This window comes from Saccopteryx leptura, chromosome 3 (genome assembly GCF_036850995.1).
Source record: "Saccopteryx leptura isolate mSacLep1 chromosome 3, mSacLep1_pri_phased_curated, whole genome shotgun sequence".
Lineage (NCBI taxonomy): Eukaryota > Metazoa > Chordata > Mammalia > Chiroptera > Emballonuridae > Saccopteryx > Saccopteryx leptura.
This window is the reverse complement of record NC_089505.1, coordinates 63,238,757-63,255,084: the sequence shown is the minus strand read 5'-3', so window position 1 is coordinate 63,255,084 and position 16,328 is coordinate 63,238,757. Positions and strand designations below refer to the sequence as shown.

General features: G+C 60.7%; 2 protein-coding genes across 3 annotated transcripts in view; one reads left to right on the top strand and one right to left on the bottom strand.

Annotated features, from left to right (window-relative positions):
• The first annotated feature begins 253 nt into the window (after positions 1-253).
• On the top strand, positions 254-7,999 carry NKPD1 (NTPase KAP family P-loop domain containing 1). 2 transcript variants are annotated; one of them, XM_066371853.1, is made up of 5 exons: positions 254-321; positions 920-1,116; positions 1,903-2,358; positions 4,450-4,581; positions 5,886-7,999. In XM_066371853.1, the coding sequence occupies exons 2-5, from the start codon at positions 1,017-1,019 to the stop codon at positions 7,715-7,717; spliced, it is 2,520 nt and encodes an 839-aa protein (XP_066227950.1). In that variant the 5' UTR covers positions 254-321; positions 920-1,016; the 3' UTR covers positions 7,718-7,999. The 2 variants fall into 2 exon arrangements, with proteins under 2 accessions (XP_066227950.1, XP_066227951.1); XM_066371854.1 differs by lacking the exon at positions 1,903-2,358.
• Positions 8,000-10,949: 2,950 nt separating this feature from the next.
• PPP1R37 (protein phosphatase 1 regulatory subunit 37) overlaps positions 10,950-16,328 on the bottom strand; it is a 51,907-nt gene continuing 46,528 nt past the window's right edge. The window contains exons 5-13 of the mRNA XM_066373735.1: positions 16,013-16,132; positions 15,423-15,573; positions 15,171-15,326; positions 14,008-14,120; positions 13,278-13,419; positions 13,008-13,174; positions 12,156-12,879; positions 11,739-11,829; positions 10,950-11,652 (exon numbers count right to left, since the gene is read on the bottom strand). Coding sequence (XP_066229832.1) covers positions 11,747-11,829; positions 12,156-12,879; positions 13,008-13,174; positions 13,278-13,419; positions 14,008-14,120; positions 15,171-15,326; positions 15,423-15,573; positions 16,013-16,132 — 1,656 coding nt within the window. The 3' untranslated portion in view covers positions 10,950-11,652; positions 11,739-11,746. The remainder of the gene's footprint in view (positions 11,653-11,738; positions 11,830-12,155; positions 12,880-13,007; positions 13,175-13,277; positions 13,420-14,007; positions 14,121-15,170; positions 15,327-15,422; positions 15,574-16,012; positions 16,133-16,328) is intronic.

Here is a 16,328-nt window from a genome sequence, read left to right as displayed (position 1 = left end):
GACTCAATCCCTTCCCAGGGGCTGGCCCACAGACTCTCGCAGGTCCCAGCCAGGCAGCACCGTGGCCAGCCAGCTCCGTCCCTCACCTCAGGTACTGTGCAGGGCCACCCGCTCCAGTCCTCGAGAGCAGAGCACTGCATGGGCACAGGGCTGGCCAGCCCGTGGGAAGGGGTGGAGACAGGGCAGGCAAACCGGTCAGGCAGCTTGGCGCCCAACTGCAGACCTCTCACCGGTTGGGCCTGCACTGCGGTGACAGGGCTGGCAGAGCAGCTCGGTGGCCCTTGGCCGGGCAGGGAGCTGGGACCTCGAGGCTGCCATCAGGTATGGAGGACCCTAGGCTGGGAGGCAGTGGGCAAGGGCCACACATCAGGCCCCCAACTCTCACCACCCCAATTTCCTCTGCCCTCGGCCCCCCGAAAAGCACCCCTCCCTCACTTCTCTCAGCACCTTACACTTTAAACCCAGGGCACCCATCTCACCTGAGCTAGCTGAGCTTCTCCCCAGATGGAACTGCCTGCTTTCATTTTCTCCCCAGAATTCCCCTCCCTTCAGCCTCATCCAGTCTCCAGATGCACCCAGCCTGAGATTCAGCCATCCCACGCCCCCTGCCCCCAGCTCTCCGGGCCCTGGGCTCATGTCCCTCACCCAGCGCCTGCCCCACCTCCTATGGCGCATGCCCGATGCCTAGTTCCCCCTGATGTTACTCAGCACCCCCGTTGTCCTGGCCTCGGGAACTCTCAGGGACTCCCAAACACCCACTCACCAGACCTGTGGGAAGCTCACCCAGTCCGAGTTAGCTCCCCACCTCTCTCCACCCCCCACCCCCATCCTGCCCTCTCTCTTTTACTCTGAAGAGCACCTCTGCCCCACCTGGTGACCTGGGACCGACAGCCAGGATGGGGTCTCTCACCTGTCCTAGGTCACAGGCAGCTGTCCTGGAAGCGGGCTCTCGGCTGTTGGTGCCCGAAGGGGCTGGCCACCGAGCCGTCCTCCCTCCTGGAGCAGGCCCCGCCGCCATGCACCAGAGCTACACTGTCCACTTTGCCAAGGGCACCCTGCCCCCCCGGGTCCCCACCGAGAGCTACTTCTTGGACCCAGAGTTGGGACACCAAAAAGGTAGGGGTTCAGTTAGGGGGGTCCTGGCAGGGAGAGAGGCATGGCAGTGGGGGCCACTGAGTGGGCGGTGGAGCAGAGGCTCAGGCCCCAGGAGAGAAGTCACCAGCACTCCCTGTTGACATATCGGCAGTGGCGCCACGGGGTAGGGGGGGAACCACAGACGTGGGGACCCAAAGCTGAGAGCCCGGGCTGGGGATGTCAGCAGAGGAAGAATTCTTCCTCCCCAAATCGCCAGGCCCATGGGGACTGCCCCCCACCTGGGGGAGCAGTGTGGTGGGAGGGAGAGATAGGAAAGCAAGCCCCCTCTACTGAGTGTGTATGAATGAGGCAGGGACCAGCTTCCTGAGGTAATCTGTACCTCCCAGGGCAGCCCCCTTCCCCCTGGCCTGGCCTGAGCCTGGATACCAGGCGACCCCCCTTCCTCCCCGTCCCTGCCCTGTCCCCTCTCGTAGCCACCTCACACCACTCTGGCCTCTGGAGCAACCAGGCCTGTTCCCCGTTGATTCTTTAGTTACCCCACTGGGGGACCCCCAGGAATTCGGGGTGGCAGGGACTCTGGGTGCCACGCCCCCTCCAGCCCCCGCCCAGCGTTAGCCCAGGCTGTGGTGCCTCTTTCCCCCTGGCCTACGCTGGGGCACAGAGCCCACACGCTCCCAGTTTTCTGACTTCTCCTGGGCCTTAGCTCAGGAGCAGCCCCAGCCTCTATCTGCAGACAGACCTGGTTCCTGCCATTGGCCCCAGGAGTCAGGGACCCAGGGCCAGTCACCCCCACTTCCTTCCTTCCAGGATGCTGTCACCAGTGGTGCCATGACCCAGCGGCCCCTCGAGCCCACAGGCCCTGTCAGCCACCCCCCCAGGTGCAGTGGCAGCTGGCTTACCACAACCACCAGGGGGGTGTCGGGGGCTGTCACCGGGGCCCCCAGCCCCCTGTCCTGCACCATCAGTGGCGGCAGCAGCAGCAGCAGCAGCAGCAGCCCCAGGCCCTACCTCCTAGCCCCTTGCAGCAACGCCTCTGCCCTGCTCCCGGTGCCCAGAAGGGGCCACCTACAACCACCACTGCCCCCATGCGGCCAACCAGCGCCCCCCAGCCAGCCCCTGCACCCACCACGGCACACGCCACGGCCAGCAGCGGCCCAGCCCTGCCTTCTGCGTCTGGCACCCCCCTGGAGCCTGGCGGGCCCACGGACGCCCGGCCCTTGCCAGTTCCGGCAGCCTGTGGCCCCTTTACCTCATACAGCTCCGGTGCTCACCCAGCCTTCCTGGAGGCTCTGTCCTTGCTGCCTCGCTTCCCGCATGGGCCTGGGACCTGCCCTCATCCCTTCTGCTGGTCCTTGTCTGGGAGGGGGCCTGGTCCTGGGCCTTGGGGCAGCCACTCTGCTTCATCTGTTGGGATCCCAGGCTTCCAGGCTGGGCCTGTCCGTGGTGCCTCCATCCCAGGCTGGGGCAGGGCCTGACTCCCTTGCTAACTCCCTATTCTGCTTTCTGTCTCACTGGCCCTCCCTCCCCTGGCCTAACAGGCCACAGAAGACATGGGGCAGGGGTGACGAGCACCAGCTTGCTGGCCAGCTCTGGTGTGGAGGAGATGGTCAAGTTTGCAGCTGCAGCAAGAGCCAGGGAGTGAGTGGCCTAGGGGATGGAGAGAGCAGTGCAGCGATGAGATCCAGACATTCATTCATTCACTCTTCATTCGTTCACTCATTTGCTGACTAGGCATTAGACACCTGCAGCGAGTGTCAGGCTATGTTCTGGGTGGGGGCAAAGGGAACAGGGTAGACAGACCACTGCTCTCCCAGAGCTCAAATTCTATGGGGGGGGGGCAGGTACAGGAAACAAGAGAAGTAGGAAAATTTAAAAGTGCATCACCACATTGGGAGAGGAGATAAGGAGCATCAGGTTTTCCAGAATAAATAGCAGCATCAGGGAAGGCCTCATTGAGGCGACACCTGAGCAAAGACGGGGCAGTTCTCTTGAGTAAGCGGCAGCAGTCAGCAAATGCAGACCCTGTGGGATAGCAGGGAGGTCAATATGGCCAGAGAGCAAGGAGTGAGGGGAGAGGGCAGATGGGTCAGAGGGTGGAAGGGACAGAAACTAACTCAGGGTCTAACGGAAGAGTGGACTGTATGAGGCGAGGGCGGATGCAGGAGTCCAGGCCAGAGGTATTGCTGTCCTGATCTCAGGGGGAGGTAGGGACGCGCCACTGGTTTCCAACTCTGGCAAGAAAGTAGAGCAACAGCTGAGCAGGGACTGGGGCTCCAGGTCAGAAACAACCTTGTTGCTGGAGCCTCTGGACCATGACGCCCAATTAACACACAGACAAATAGAGGTCGAACCAGGTGAGGTCACCCAGCCATCAGGAAGAGTGGGAGCAGGTTCATCCTGGCTGCCACATCAGCCAAACTTGTCCCATGTCCTCCTCCAACCCTCCCAGCTGAGCCTCTAGGCCCAGAGGTGGCCCTTGGCAAGGGATGGGTCCTACAACCCACAGGCCTCTCTTCTTGAAAGGCTGACCCTGTGACTCCCCCGCACCCCTAAACTGAGCCCTGCCTTTCTGCATCCCCAACTCCAGGCACTTGGACATCATGCCAGAACTTAAACCCAAATCTGCACCCTACACTGCCATTCCAGACCATAGCATTGCCCGAGGGCCTGTCCTGGCCAGGTCCTTTGGTACCCACGCCCCCAGTCTCTGCCGCCCCACTGACAAAGGCATCACTCTGCCCTCTGCAGAGGCAGGTGACAGGGTCAGGACCAGAAGGCAGGCTTGCCTGGGCTCAGGGCAAGATTAGTGACCATGGGCATGGGGTCATGGAGAGGGAGAGACGTCAGGGTCAGAGGGGTGGACAGGGAACAGAGGAGCCTGTGGCCACAGGGCCCCATCCACACTGAAGCCAGGCTAGCAGAGCAGGCAGGAGTGGACACCTAGAGTGTGGGAAGTGGTTTCTTAGGATCCAAGGACCTCAATTCCCAAGAAAGGGACACAGGATTTTCCCAGGGGAACTATGGGCTGGTGGCTGAACCTAGTAACTTAGGGCCAGTCTACCAAATTAGCACAGGTCTCTGGGCTGGGGCCAGGGGAGTATGGCCTCCCAGACTGTGCCTTGCAAATTTGGGGTCAGCTCATCCTGGGAGGTCCAGAGGGACACATCTGGCCCTGGAGGGGGCTCCCTGTGGCCACAGAAACCTCCATCCAAGTCACCTGAGTTGCCTCTGGGAGGGGGATGCTGGTGCAGGGAGGGGCTGAGAGCGGGTGCTCTGGAGGGTGGTGGGAGAGGGTGGTACCCAGCCAGCCTTACTGACTCAGTTTCCCGACCTCTACCCCCTCCCCAACCCTAGATATCCTGACAGAGGATGACGTCTATTGCAACTGCCTGGCCAAGACCCTCTGCCACGTGCCCGTCCCTGTGACTGTGGGTTTCTATGCCCCCTTTGGCTGCCGTCTGCACCTGATGCTGGACAAGATCACTGGTGAGGACCCGTGTGTTGGGGGAGAGGGTACAGAAAATGGAGTGTCTTGTCCCGGCCCAGCCCAGGCTTCCCCAAGATCCACTGACGCCCTGAGGCCAGCAGCCCAGCCCATGACTCAGCTTTGACAGGCCCCTCCCCATGCCCACAGCCTCTGCCCCTAGTCCCTGCTCTAGTTTCCTCTCTGGCCTCCTGGCTTCCAGTCTACCCGCCTCCCCTGCCAAACCCTCTCCAAGGAATCTTTCTAAAATACATATTTATCCCTGTTCTCTTGCTCAAAAGCCTTCTATAGCTCCCAGAATCCTAGTGAGAAAGCCCAGGTTCCCTCACTGAGGCTGTAGCCTCCTGTCTTCCAGACCCGTCTCTTGTCCTCAGCTCTGGCAAGAGCCCTAACCGATAGATGTTAACTGAGATAGGAGCTGAAACCAGGTCAGATCCGCAGCAGCTTGGACCTGGTTCAAACTCTGGGGAGCTCAGACCCCAGCCCAAGTTGTGGCCTAAATGGCTGGAGGTGACTCACTTCCATGCGCTCAGGCATGGTGAGCATCTAATAAACAAGCCCCTGTCTGCCCTCTGTTGTCCTGGAGTAAAACACAGGGTCCTGGAGGGAGAAAAGATTTGGGTCTAAGGAAAGAGGAAACGTCATATGGAACACCTACTCTGTGTGAGGTGACGCCTACACATTCTCATTCATTCATTGCCTGACCTCAGCAGACAGTCCCAGCCTCTCATGATGTATCCTTCAAACATTCCCCCAGCATATCCTTGGTGACCAAGACAACCAGGGCTCTGCCCTTCACAGTCCATAGAGGGAGACACACCTGTCCCCAGTGACAACTCAAAGTGGGTGAGACAACTGGGGCGGGGGGCAGAGCAGGGGGCGCTTAATTCAGCCTAGGAGTCAGAGAGGGCTTTCTGGAGGAGCAGTAAGCCAGGAAGATCAGATCAGTGCTGCACCCTTGCTGCCCAACATTTCTCTTCATCAGAATCTCGTATCCATTCTTTCACTCCTTAGATCCTTCCCTGCACTCCCCCTTCTTCTTCCTCTGGGGGCTCTACTTATGTCCTCCCATGACCCTCTCGGTCTCGCCCTCAAGACCTTTCTCTGTACAAGTCCAGTTCCAAGCGTTTCTTTTCGCGCTTTCTGCGCCTGCCTGGGCTTTTCCCGCCAGGCCCTAATATCCGGGCTCCGCCCTTGCTCGAGCCCCTCCCCCATATGAACCCCGCCCAGGCCGAGCTCCGCCCCCGCTGCGGGCTGAGCCTGTCCCAGGTCACTCCCACCGACCCCTCGCCCTTCGTCCGCTTAGCGCTGATGGAGCAGGAGGCAACGCAGCGCGAGGCCGAGGAGCTGCAGCGTGTGCAGTGGCGGCCGCGGCAGGTGCGCGGCTGGGGTTTCCCGCAGCTGCTATGGTACCTGGTGTTCCTGCAGCCGGTCATCACCGACGTGCACTTGCGGCGCAAGAACGTGAAGTTCCTCTTCATGCGTTTCACCGCCTGGCAGTACGAGGGCACCGACAAGCTGTGGGCCGGCCTGGTGACCACACTGTGCGAGGGCATCCGACACCACTACGGCGCTCTGCCCTTCAGCGTGTACTCGGTGCTGGGCAACAAGGCGGCCACGACGACGGGCTTCCGCCAGTGTGAGTGGCATTGCCGGCGCCGCATTTGCCTCGCGCTGGTGGCGCTGCTGGCGGCGCTGGGCCTCGGCATTGGCCTGCTCTACCTGTCGCTGGGCACCCACGCAGTGAGCCGCAGTGGCGCCAACGGCAGCCTGCTACGGGTGTTCGGAGGCGCGGCCACCACGCTGTCAGGCTCGGGCCTGCTCATGGCCGTGTACTCGGTGGGCAAGCACCTGTTCGTGAGCCAGCGCAAAAAGATTGAGCGGCTAGTGTCGCAAGAGAAATTCGGTACCCAGTTGGGTTTCATGTGTGAGGTGAAGAAGGAGGTGGAACTTGTCACCGACTTCCTGTGCTTCCTGGAGATCTACCAGCGGCGCCGGCTGCGCGTAGTGCTCGAGGTCACTGGGCTGGACACGTGCTACTCGGAGCACGTGGTGGGCGTGCTCAACGCCATCAATACACTGTTATCCGACAGCCATGCGCCCTTCATCTTCATCCTGGTGGTGGACCCCAGCATCCTGGCCGCGTGCCTCGAGAGCGCTGGATCCATGAAGGGCACGGCCGACAACGGCTACCTCTTCCTCAACCGCACCGTCACGCTGCCCTTCTCTGTGCCCATCATGGGTCGCCGCACCAAACTGCAGTTCCTGCACGACGCTGTGCAGAGCCGCGACGACCTGCTGTACCGCGAGTTGACGCGCCAGCTGCGGCCGCTGAGCCCGGGCGCTGGCGAGGGTGCGCAGCTGCTGGCGGTGGAGATGCAGGCGGGGGCCGAGCGTGCGCAGAGCCGCATCGACGCGGAGGCTGCGCGCCGCATCCACGAGGCGCTCTTGTGCCTGCATAACGAACGCGACTGCCTCTATGAGTACGTGCCCGACAACGTGGTATCCATGCGGCGAATCGTCAACACCGTGCCCATCACCGTGCGCCTGCTGCATCAGCAGCAGCAGCAGGACTTCGGGGGCCTCACACCGCGCCAGGCAGTGGCCTGGGTCGTGCTTGCCAACCAGTGGCCCTGCCGCCTCAGCTGGGCGCTGCAGTGCCTAGAGGACCGACAGCAGACTGAGAGCGCGCTGCAGGCCCACGCGCGGCTCTGGGACGTGTTCTGTGAGAACAGCCACGAGCTGCACACCATGACCAAGGCGCTGCAGAACGTGCTCGACCTGGACGGTGACCCAGAGCTCTTCCAGCGCTTCCTGAGCGCCGACTTCCCCTTCACGGTGGCTGAGGCGCAGAGCCTGCTGCGCTGCACGGTCAACCTGGACCACTCCATCCGCCGCCGAATGGGCCTCATCCGGGCGGTCAGTGCGCTCAAGCCACCCAGCCCGCCCAAGTCCCCAGCAGGCGAAGCTCCCCGCGCTACCAACCATGCACCCCGGGCTGCCCGCCCTGCCAGTGGAGCCAACCAGCCCCCTGGGACTGCCTGGTTAGGCCACTCGGCGGGGCACAACCCTGCACAGGCCAGGGAAGCCCCCCATCGAGACTTGATGCACAGGAGTAAGCCGAGACCCACAGCTTGAGCGCCCTGCACTTCGGGAAATCCAACCTAGGGGTGCCTTGAAGGACTCTGGGGGCAGCAGGGGGCAACAGCTCCCCGTCTGCCTAGATGAGAACATGTGTAGGTGACCCAACTGGGCTCAAGGCCTAGGAAACTGTTGGTAACGAGGCCTGTGGTGGCCACGTTCCCCAGGTGAATCTGTGAGCCAGCGAGAGCTATTGGCAATCGCCGACAATAATAGTGCCAGTCCCTGAAAGCCCATGGAAGGACAATTGAGGGACTCAGAGTTCAAGTGCAATAAATTATGGTGTGAAAGCCGTTGATTGGTCTTTAGACCCGGGTTTCCCTGGCTCAGACCTGGGGACCAGGCCTGCCCTGTTCTGTCAAGCTCATTTCCTCCCCAGGCAGGGAGCAGCGTCAGCTGGCAGCTTCATGGCTGGCATTCACAGGGCGGGAGGGCCTGCGGGGGTGGTGGGCGAGGCCCAAGCAGGAAGGGGAAGGATGGATATGTGGCATTGACTCAGATGATGGAGAGCACCCAGGCCTCAGGGGATCCGGGTCCTTGTCCCCATCCGGCATTTCCAAGGGCAGTGTCTGACCTAACCTCAGAGAGCTAGTCCACTTGCAGTGTGGCTCCACCCCCAGCGTAATGGGTTAATTAGTCCTTGCTGGCACTGCCTCCCCGTACAGGTTGCTATCCAGGGGAGGCTGCCTTAGGGCCTCTTTATGAGCCCTATGATGAGGTCGGGGAAGTTGAGCAGAGCTGGAGACATGTGCAGAACACAGAATCAGAGCCAGAGCCAGGTCAAGGTGAGAGCCTAGGGCTGGGCTCTGTCCGGCTGGCACCACCATCCCTCCCACAAGTGGGACAGAGACCTAGGATAGGGTATCACTTCTCAGGGCAGCTTCCTATTCCTCACTGGTCACATGGCCAAACGCTCAGGCCTATGGTGTGCCTGGCTCACTCAGTCCAGGGTGGGAGGAACAACAGGGTGTGACTTTTGAGCCAGGGCCCAGAGGGCTAAGAGGACAGTCCAAGAGGGAACCTAGAACTCTTTGAAGGTGCCCACCCTCACACCATGCAGCCTGGTGGGGGTCCTCATCTCGTTCCTTAGCTCCAAGGCTGGGCACAACACCCCAGTGCCCCTGGCCAATGGTTGTGCCAAAGTGGACATTGGGCAGAGCTAGCTTGTGACCTACAAAGGACTGAGGTGCTGTTTTTCTTTTTTTTATTATTATTTTTTTTCCTGAAGCTGGAAACGGGGAGGCAGCCAGACAGACTCCCGCATGCGCCCAACCGGGATCCACCCGGCACGCCCACCAGGGGGCGATGCTCTGCCCATCCGGGGCGTCGCTCTATCGCGACCAGAGCCACTCTAGCGCCTGGGGCAGAGGCCAAGGAGCCATCCCCAGCACCCGGGCCATCTTTTTGCTCCAATGGAGCCTCAGCTGCGGGAGGGGAAGAGAGAGACAGAGGAAGGGGTGGGGTGGAGAAGCAGATGGGCGCTTCTCCTGTGGGCCCTGGCCAGGAATCGAACCCGGGACTCCCGCATGCCAGGCCAACGCTCTACCACTGAGCCAACCGGCCAGGGCCAAGGTGCTGTTTTTCAATCCTGGTGTAGCTAAACTGGTAGGATAACCTGGACGTGCTGGGAGAGATTTTCCAGTAGCAGGGAAGACCCTGTCTAAGAATGAAGCCCCCTTGAAGAGAGACACATGGGTCCTCGTGACAGTTCGATCAGTGTTTCTGTAGACATGCTATTGGAGCCACTATATGTCCCTTTTGCCTCCCTTAAGCCAGTATGACTTGTGCTTGGTGCTGAGCAGCGGTCAGACCTTTGCCCGTTTATCTTAGACTCTAACCCTGTGCCTGCCAAAGCTTGAGTTTTGGGAGACTGTTAAAAAAAAAGAAAACTAAACCAAAACAGAATGTCAGAGTGGCTGGGTGTGCCTGATATGGCTCACTGTCCCCTCTAATGTGGCACCATTGCTGGAACCAGCACCCATGGGGCTAGTTCTCGCCGACAAAAAGGGAGTGGAAGTGATGTGTCCCTTTCCCGCTGTGGTAACAAGTCAGGAAGGTTTGCCTTCTCCACTGTCCCCCATCTGTCTGCTGGATACAGGAACCCTGAGGCCCTAGCAGGTAGCAGAGCAACAAGACAGAGGGGGCCTGGGTCCACGAGTTTCCTTTGTGAAGGATGCCTGCCATCCTGAACACCCATGTGTGTGAAAATGAACACTTGGGTTAGGGCATTGAGGTTTTTATTGGATACAGCATCTAACCAAACACTAAAACAGACTCCTGTGTCTTCACAATGAGCTATGGTGTTGCTTGGGCGTCTGAAGGCAAAGGGAACCCATGATCCAGGACTCCCAAAAGTTGGAAAATCGGGAGCCCTGAAGAGTTGGTCCACTAGTCTCCTGAGGCTTTTGTCACAAAGTCCCACACACTGGGTGGCTGAGAACAAAAACATATTCTCTCGCAGTTGAGGCCAGGAGTGAGAAATCAAGATGTTGGCAGAGCCATGTGCCCTCCAGAACCTGCCTGGGAATCCTTCCGGGCTCACCTAGCACTTTGCTGGCAAGCTGGTGTCCCCTGCTGTGGCTGTTATCACTCCAGTCCTCCATCTTTACACAGCACCTTCCTGCTGTGTGCACCTGTCTGTCCCAACTCCCTCTAAGGACACCGGTCATACTGGAGCTTGCCCTATAACCTCATGTTAACTTGATTACCTCTGTTAAGACCTGTTTCCAACGGTCCCATTCTGAGGTCTTGAGGTTTAGGACTTTTTTTTTTTTTTTAAGATTTTTTTTATTTTAGAGAGAGAGAGAAAGGCAGGTAGAGAGAGCAGGAAACATCAACTCATAGTTGCTACTCTTATTTGACCTGGCTCCTGGTCGGTGACAGTGATCCTTACAGTCTTTGCATCTTGAGCCAGAGGTGGTGGGGCAGAGGAGTGACCTCTGAAGCCAAGCGCCGTATCACCACCCTGAGAACCTAGCCTGAAGCTGGAGAACATTTGGGGGTTGTTTTCCTCTGAAGGGTGAGCATCAAGGGACTGGGTGAGGGGCTGTATCAGACCTGAGTACATGGACACACATGGAGCAGGGGCAGCCTCCTAGGGTCCCTTTGCGGGGCCATGGACATGGAGCCCAGCAGATGCTCCAGAAGCGGGGCTGTCTGGCCCTTGCCTTCCCCTCCCTGTGCCCAGAACCTCCACTGAGATGAACGTGAGCAGAGAACAGGCAAATGGTGAACCCAGCTCTGGTTTATTAGAAAAGGTGTGAACAGAGTTGCACCGACAGTGGCCCCTCCCCCGCCCTTGCCCACCCGAACCCCTCCCCAGGGCTGTAGTGCCTCTCAGGGCGCAGCTTCAAGTGGCCTGGACAGCAGGGTCTCCAGAACCCGGCTGCTCCCCACCCAGCTCCCTGATAGATTTATTGCACTTAAGAAAGAGAAAGCTCTGATCCTCTGCTCCCATCCCCACCCACCCACCCCAGGCTCTCACCATTGGGGGCTGCTCTAGAAGGTTCCACCATCACCACTCACCCCTCCCCCACCATGCCCCCAGCCTTGTCCTGTGCCCAGAGCATGGTGGTGGGGGGTGGGGGGTGGGGTTCCCACCACCACCAAGAACTCCTGCCCTCCAAGGGCAAGCCTGGCCAAACAGGCCCCTCCAGAAAAGTCAGCCAGTTTGGGGCTGGTGACCTCAGAGACCCCCCTCTTCCCCTCCACTCTCCAGTCCAGTCTTCTGTGCTGGACGCATAAACAGAAGTGTTCAAGGCAGGAAGGGTGTAGCTCCCACTCCCCAAGTAGTGTTGCTGTGGGGGGCGAGGGTCCCCTGAAAGGCCTCCCACACCCCTGGTGTCCGGGCCTCGGAAAGGCTTGGGGTGAGGGGAAGCAGATTCTCATGGCTCTGGCCTCAGCTCATCGAAGACTGACCGGAAAAAAAAGAACTTGGGGAGAAGAAATTGGGGGAAGGGGAGCTGTCAGAGCCAGGGCCTCTAGCGCTGGATCCCCAAGCCCCTGGCCCTTGTCTCACCTAAAGTGTCACAGTGTCTCCTGCCCGGATTCCTGACTAGCTTCCAGAAGCAGCTCCTCGAGCTCCTTCTCGTTCTTGGAGCAGCTCAGCTCTGCGTGGGGAGAACGTGGGCAGCCTCTAGTCAGGCAGGTGGTGTCGGGCGAGGGCAGGCTGTCCCCACCAGCCCGGCCCACACCAGACCCTGGGCGCACCGGGCCAGGGCACCACTGACAGCACAGACGCCAGTCAACAAGCCTTATAAGCCCCACCCCCAGGGACAGTTCCCAGGATCCAAGGGAAGAAAGGTGGGGACCAAGGACCAAGTCCGACTAGTCCCTGTCCCTACAAGGGCTATTTTAAAGATAAAACAGGCTCATTACTGGGCCAGGGTCACACACAGCACACAGGGCCCCGTCACCGCCCCAGAGCTCCTCTCACCATGCTCCAGGCCACAGGGGCCTGCCTTGGCCTCGGGCCCAGGCCCCGGGCGTGGCTCTGGGGGCAGTGCGAGGGCAAACTCAGGCCTCAGGCCGTTGGGCAGCGGTGTCCCTGACTGAGGCGGCTCTGGAGGTGGCTGAGGCTCAGATGACCCTGGGTCCCGAGTGCTGATGGCCTCAGCTGGTGAGAGGGCAGGTGAGGCGGGTGGGGAAGATAAGGCAGGTGGGGAGGGAGGACAAGGAGAGGGCGGCACGGGGGGCGCTGCTCTCTCAGGTGGGCTCTCCACCCGAGTCACCACAAACACCTTGTGGCCTCGGCCCGGGCTGGACACGGAAATACGCTGCTCAGTAGGGGAGCAAGGGCCGCTTGGGGGGCTCCTGTCCCTAGGGCCCAGGGAGTCCATGAGGGGCACCGGGGCAGGACAGGGGACCGCAGCCCTCTCCCCATCCTCCTCCTCCCCATCCTCCCCCTCAGAGTCTGAGTCTGAGTCTGAGTCCAGGCTGGGCCCTGGGCCCGGGTCCCCGTTCTCCTGTGCTTCGGTGGCAGGCTCGTCCCCGGGCTCCTCGTCGGGCTGGGGCTCGGTGACTGTGATCTCAGGCATGGAGGCCGACAGCTGCAGCCGCTGCTCCTTCTCCTCCCGCTCCCGCGCCAACACGAAGTTGCGTTTGCAGCCATTCTGGATCTCAGCAAGCAGCGCCTTCTGCGTCTCAATGAAGCTCTTCACCTGCGGGCAGGACAGGCCTGGCTAGGCCTCTGGGTGGCCTATCCCTGCAGTGCATCCTGCGGGCTGTCACCCCAGGCCAGGCTGCCCTCACCTGCCCATGGCCAGGCTGCAGGGGAGAGCCCACTCACCGCCTCCTTCTTGGGCTCACGGTCGAGGTCCAAGCGCAACAGGGAGTGGTTCACCTTGAGGGCCAACGACAGCGCCATGAGCCCGCCCGTCTTGATCTCGTTCTCCCGAAGGTCCAGTCTCAGGAGGCGGGGGCTCTCGGCGATGAACTCTGCCACCGCCACCGCGCCTGGGAGGGGGACCGCAGGGGCTGGCCACGGGCCCATGCCCGGCTGGCTGCCCGCCGCCCCGGCCTGCCCAGCCCCTTGCGCCTGCCCTGCACCGCGCCCTACCCTCGCACGTGAGCTTGGTGGAGGCCAGGCCGAGGCGCAGCACACTGCGGTTGCCAATGAGGCCGTTCTTGAGGTTGCGCACGCCCTCGTTCCCAACAGGGTTGTGGCCCAGGTTCAGCGTCTCCAGGCTCTGCGTGTGTGGCTGTGGGGGCAGCGCATGGGAATAAGGGGAGGCCCCGAAGCCCCGTCAGGACAGAGGCAGACAGGCACACTCACCTCGAATATGTGGCCTGTCTGAATGCCAGCACATTCCTGCTTAAGGCCAAATCCCTTGCATACCTAGAAGTCTCCCCAGGTGCCAACTGCCCTGTCCAGTCCCCACACCCAGGCCTGCCCTCTGCTCTGGCCAGCAACCAGAGGACTCTGGGCACAGGCCTGGCCATGGCGAATTCTTCACCTGGGTTTAAGCCTTTGTACCCTGTGGGCTGGCTTTAAATTCTGTGTAAAAAAAGATTTAAGACTTACTGAAGGCTTCCAGAAATATCAACTTACTATGCAAAACATTTTCACCTTGTGCAAAAGCTCTGTGCTAGACTACGGTGCTGGGTGCTGGATTCGACAGGACAGTCATAGAGGGGCTACTGCCCTGAGGGGCGAGAGGGGCAGGGGCTGAAAGGAGAAGAAACGTTCCTGAACCTGCAGGATGAGCAAGGCTGTGACGGGAGGAGGGGACGGAGCTGAGCAGGAGTGAGGTGGGGGTCGGGGGGGACCCTTTCCCGGCCCCACTCACCAGCGTCATGCCTAGGAAGGCCATGCCCGTGTGTGTGAGCTGGTTGTTCCACAGCACCAGGGTCACCAGCCCCTTCCGCTGCTCCTTGAGGCCCTCGCAGATGTAGGCCAGACCTGGGGGAGGCCATGGGCAAGTCCTGTCGGTGGTCCGGTGCTTCCCCAGGGGACACAAACGTGGGAAGGACTGCCACCCTTCAAGTACTCACAGCACCTCCCAGAGCTCCACCCTCACCTTGGTCTGCCCAACCCCCTAGACTGCGACCCTGACCCTCCTGTCCCGCTGTGACACCAGTCTCAGAGGGCACATGGCTCCTCTGACCCCTGGGCTAGGAATGTTCCTCCCTGCCTGCCTTGATCTCTGCTCAAATATCACCCTCTCCTGAGACAGTACCCGGCCAGCCAGCTGAGACCACCATGGCTGATTTTTCCCCAGAGCACACCCCTCCAATACTTTATTAGTTTATCTTGGCTGTGTCTTTCCCGAAGGCAGAGGTCTCACAGCTGGGAGCCTGGACATGCAGGCCTGGCACAGGGTAGGTAGTCGGTGAAAGTAAATGTGGCGTCTGGGCCTGGCTGCCCTTGCGGAAGGTACTGGCCTCGCACTCCACTCTGCCTGACCCCAACCCTGACCCTTTCTCCACACCGAGGCCAGGGGACTCCACTCAGTAGCAAACAGGACCCAGCTGCCTTCCCCTAGGAGGAAACTGGATTCTTCCTGCTGATACATTCTCTTCTCTTCCCATCCACCTCTGGGCTCACCATGCTTTTGCCCCCAAAATACCCACCAGCTAAGTTCTTTCACACCTGCTGCCCTCTGCTTGGATGCTTCCGTTCTCAGCCTCCACACTGCCACCTAGAGGTCCCTTCCCTGCACCTTCAACAGCCTGCCCAACAACCTTCCTTTCTTCCTTTGGGGTACTTTTCCCAGATTGAGATTATTTTAATTATCTATTTAATACCTCCCGTCATCCTGCAGGTCTCCACTGAGCTGCCCACTCCTTCAGGACACCCTCCTGACCCCTAGCCTGGGTGAGACACCCACCTGGGGGTCCTGCAGCCAGCCCTGCCCAGTCTGAGTTCTCACTGCCTGGGGCAGTCTGTGTCCCCAGCACCATGGAGCACCTCCTGGGCACTAGAGTAGGGCTGGGAGGACCTCACACACACCTGAGTCCAGCACGTGGTTGTTGCGGAGGTCCAGGATCTGCAGGGAGCAGTTGAACTTGAGCAGGTTGCCCAGCTGGGCCGAGTCCTGCAGGCCATTGAGCTTGTTGTCGGCCAGGTACAGCTCCCGAAGGTTCATGTTCATCTTCAGGGCCGTGGCTGGCGGAGAGGAGGGCTTGTGACTGGCCAGGTCCAGAGGGCCCATTGACCAGCCCCAGCCCCAGCCCCCACGGGCCTCCCTGGGCCGGGGCTCACCAAGCAGCATGAGGGGCCGCCCCGACAGGCTGGCATTCTCCAGGTGCAGCACCGCCAGGCTGCTGCGGATCCGCAGAGCCCGGGCCACGAAGGGCGCCGAGTGGTCCAGCAGTGGTGTGTTGCGGGCATCCAGGTACTGCAGGCAGCTGGTCTGGTAAGGCAGAGGCGGGGGCTGGGTCAGGCCGGCCCCAGCACCCCCTGCCCTGGGGGACCTCCCACCCCAAGTCCCAGCAGTCGGCAGGGCCATCTGGTTTTACAGCTGGGAAAACTGTGGCTGGTGGTGGAAGGCCCGCCCTGGGGGTCCTGTGGATAAGCAAGAGGGGCTGGTGACAGCTGAGTCCCTGACTCCTGTGTATGTGAAATGGGGGTGGTGACCACAGAAGCCTCCAAGGGATACACTACGGGTCAGTGGAGGAGAAATGAGAAGAGAGAAGGGAACAGGGCAGGGTACCTCTTAGAACTGCTTCCACATAACGCCTAGAAGTTGGGGCCCAGCACCCCTAAAGGGATGGGTATCCTGAGAAAGCACCTGGATCCCTCTGTGCCTGAGCTTCCCCTGCCCTGGAGAGGCTGTGGGGGGAGGCACCCACCTTGCGCATCATGTGGGCAGCGGCCTGCCAGCCCCGGGTGCCGATGTGCTTGTTGAAGGAGATGTTAAGGTGGGTAGCCGATTCGTAGTACTCAATCATGTCAAAGAGGGCCGAGGCGCCCTGGGGGCAGAGACAACGGGCTCAGCCTCAGGTCAGGGCCGCCGGGGAGGCCAGGAGGTGGGAACCGAGTCCTCACACTGCAGGCACCTCTGGGTCATGGGAAGCAGCCCCGTTTCCTGAAATAGCCAGTCTGCTTTCCCTTACGGGCCCCAGGACTGATGTGCTGTATGGCTCTCTCCCTCGGGGCCCAAGCTCC

Coding starts and splice junctions, on each gene's coding strand:
- NKPD1 (XM_066371853.1), top strand. CDS start 1,017: ATGCACCAGAGCTACACTGTCCACTTTGCCAAGGGCACCCTGCCCCCC. Junction 1,117..1,902: donor AGAGTTGGGACACCAAAAAG/GTAGGGGTTCAG, acceptor CCTTCCTTCCAG/GATGCTGTCACCAGTGGTGC. Junction 4,582..5,885: donor GATGCTGGACAAGATCACTG/GTGAGGACCCGT, acceptor TCGTCCGCTTAG/CGCTGATGGAGCAGGAGGCA.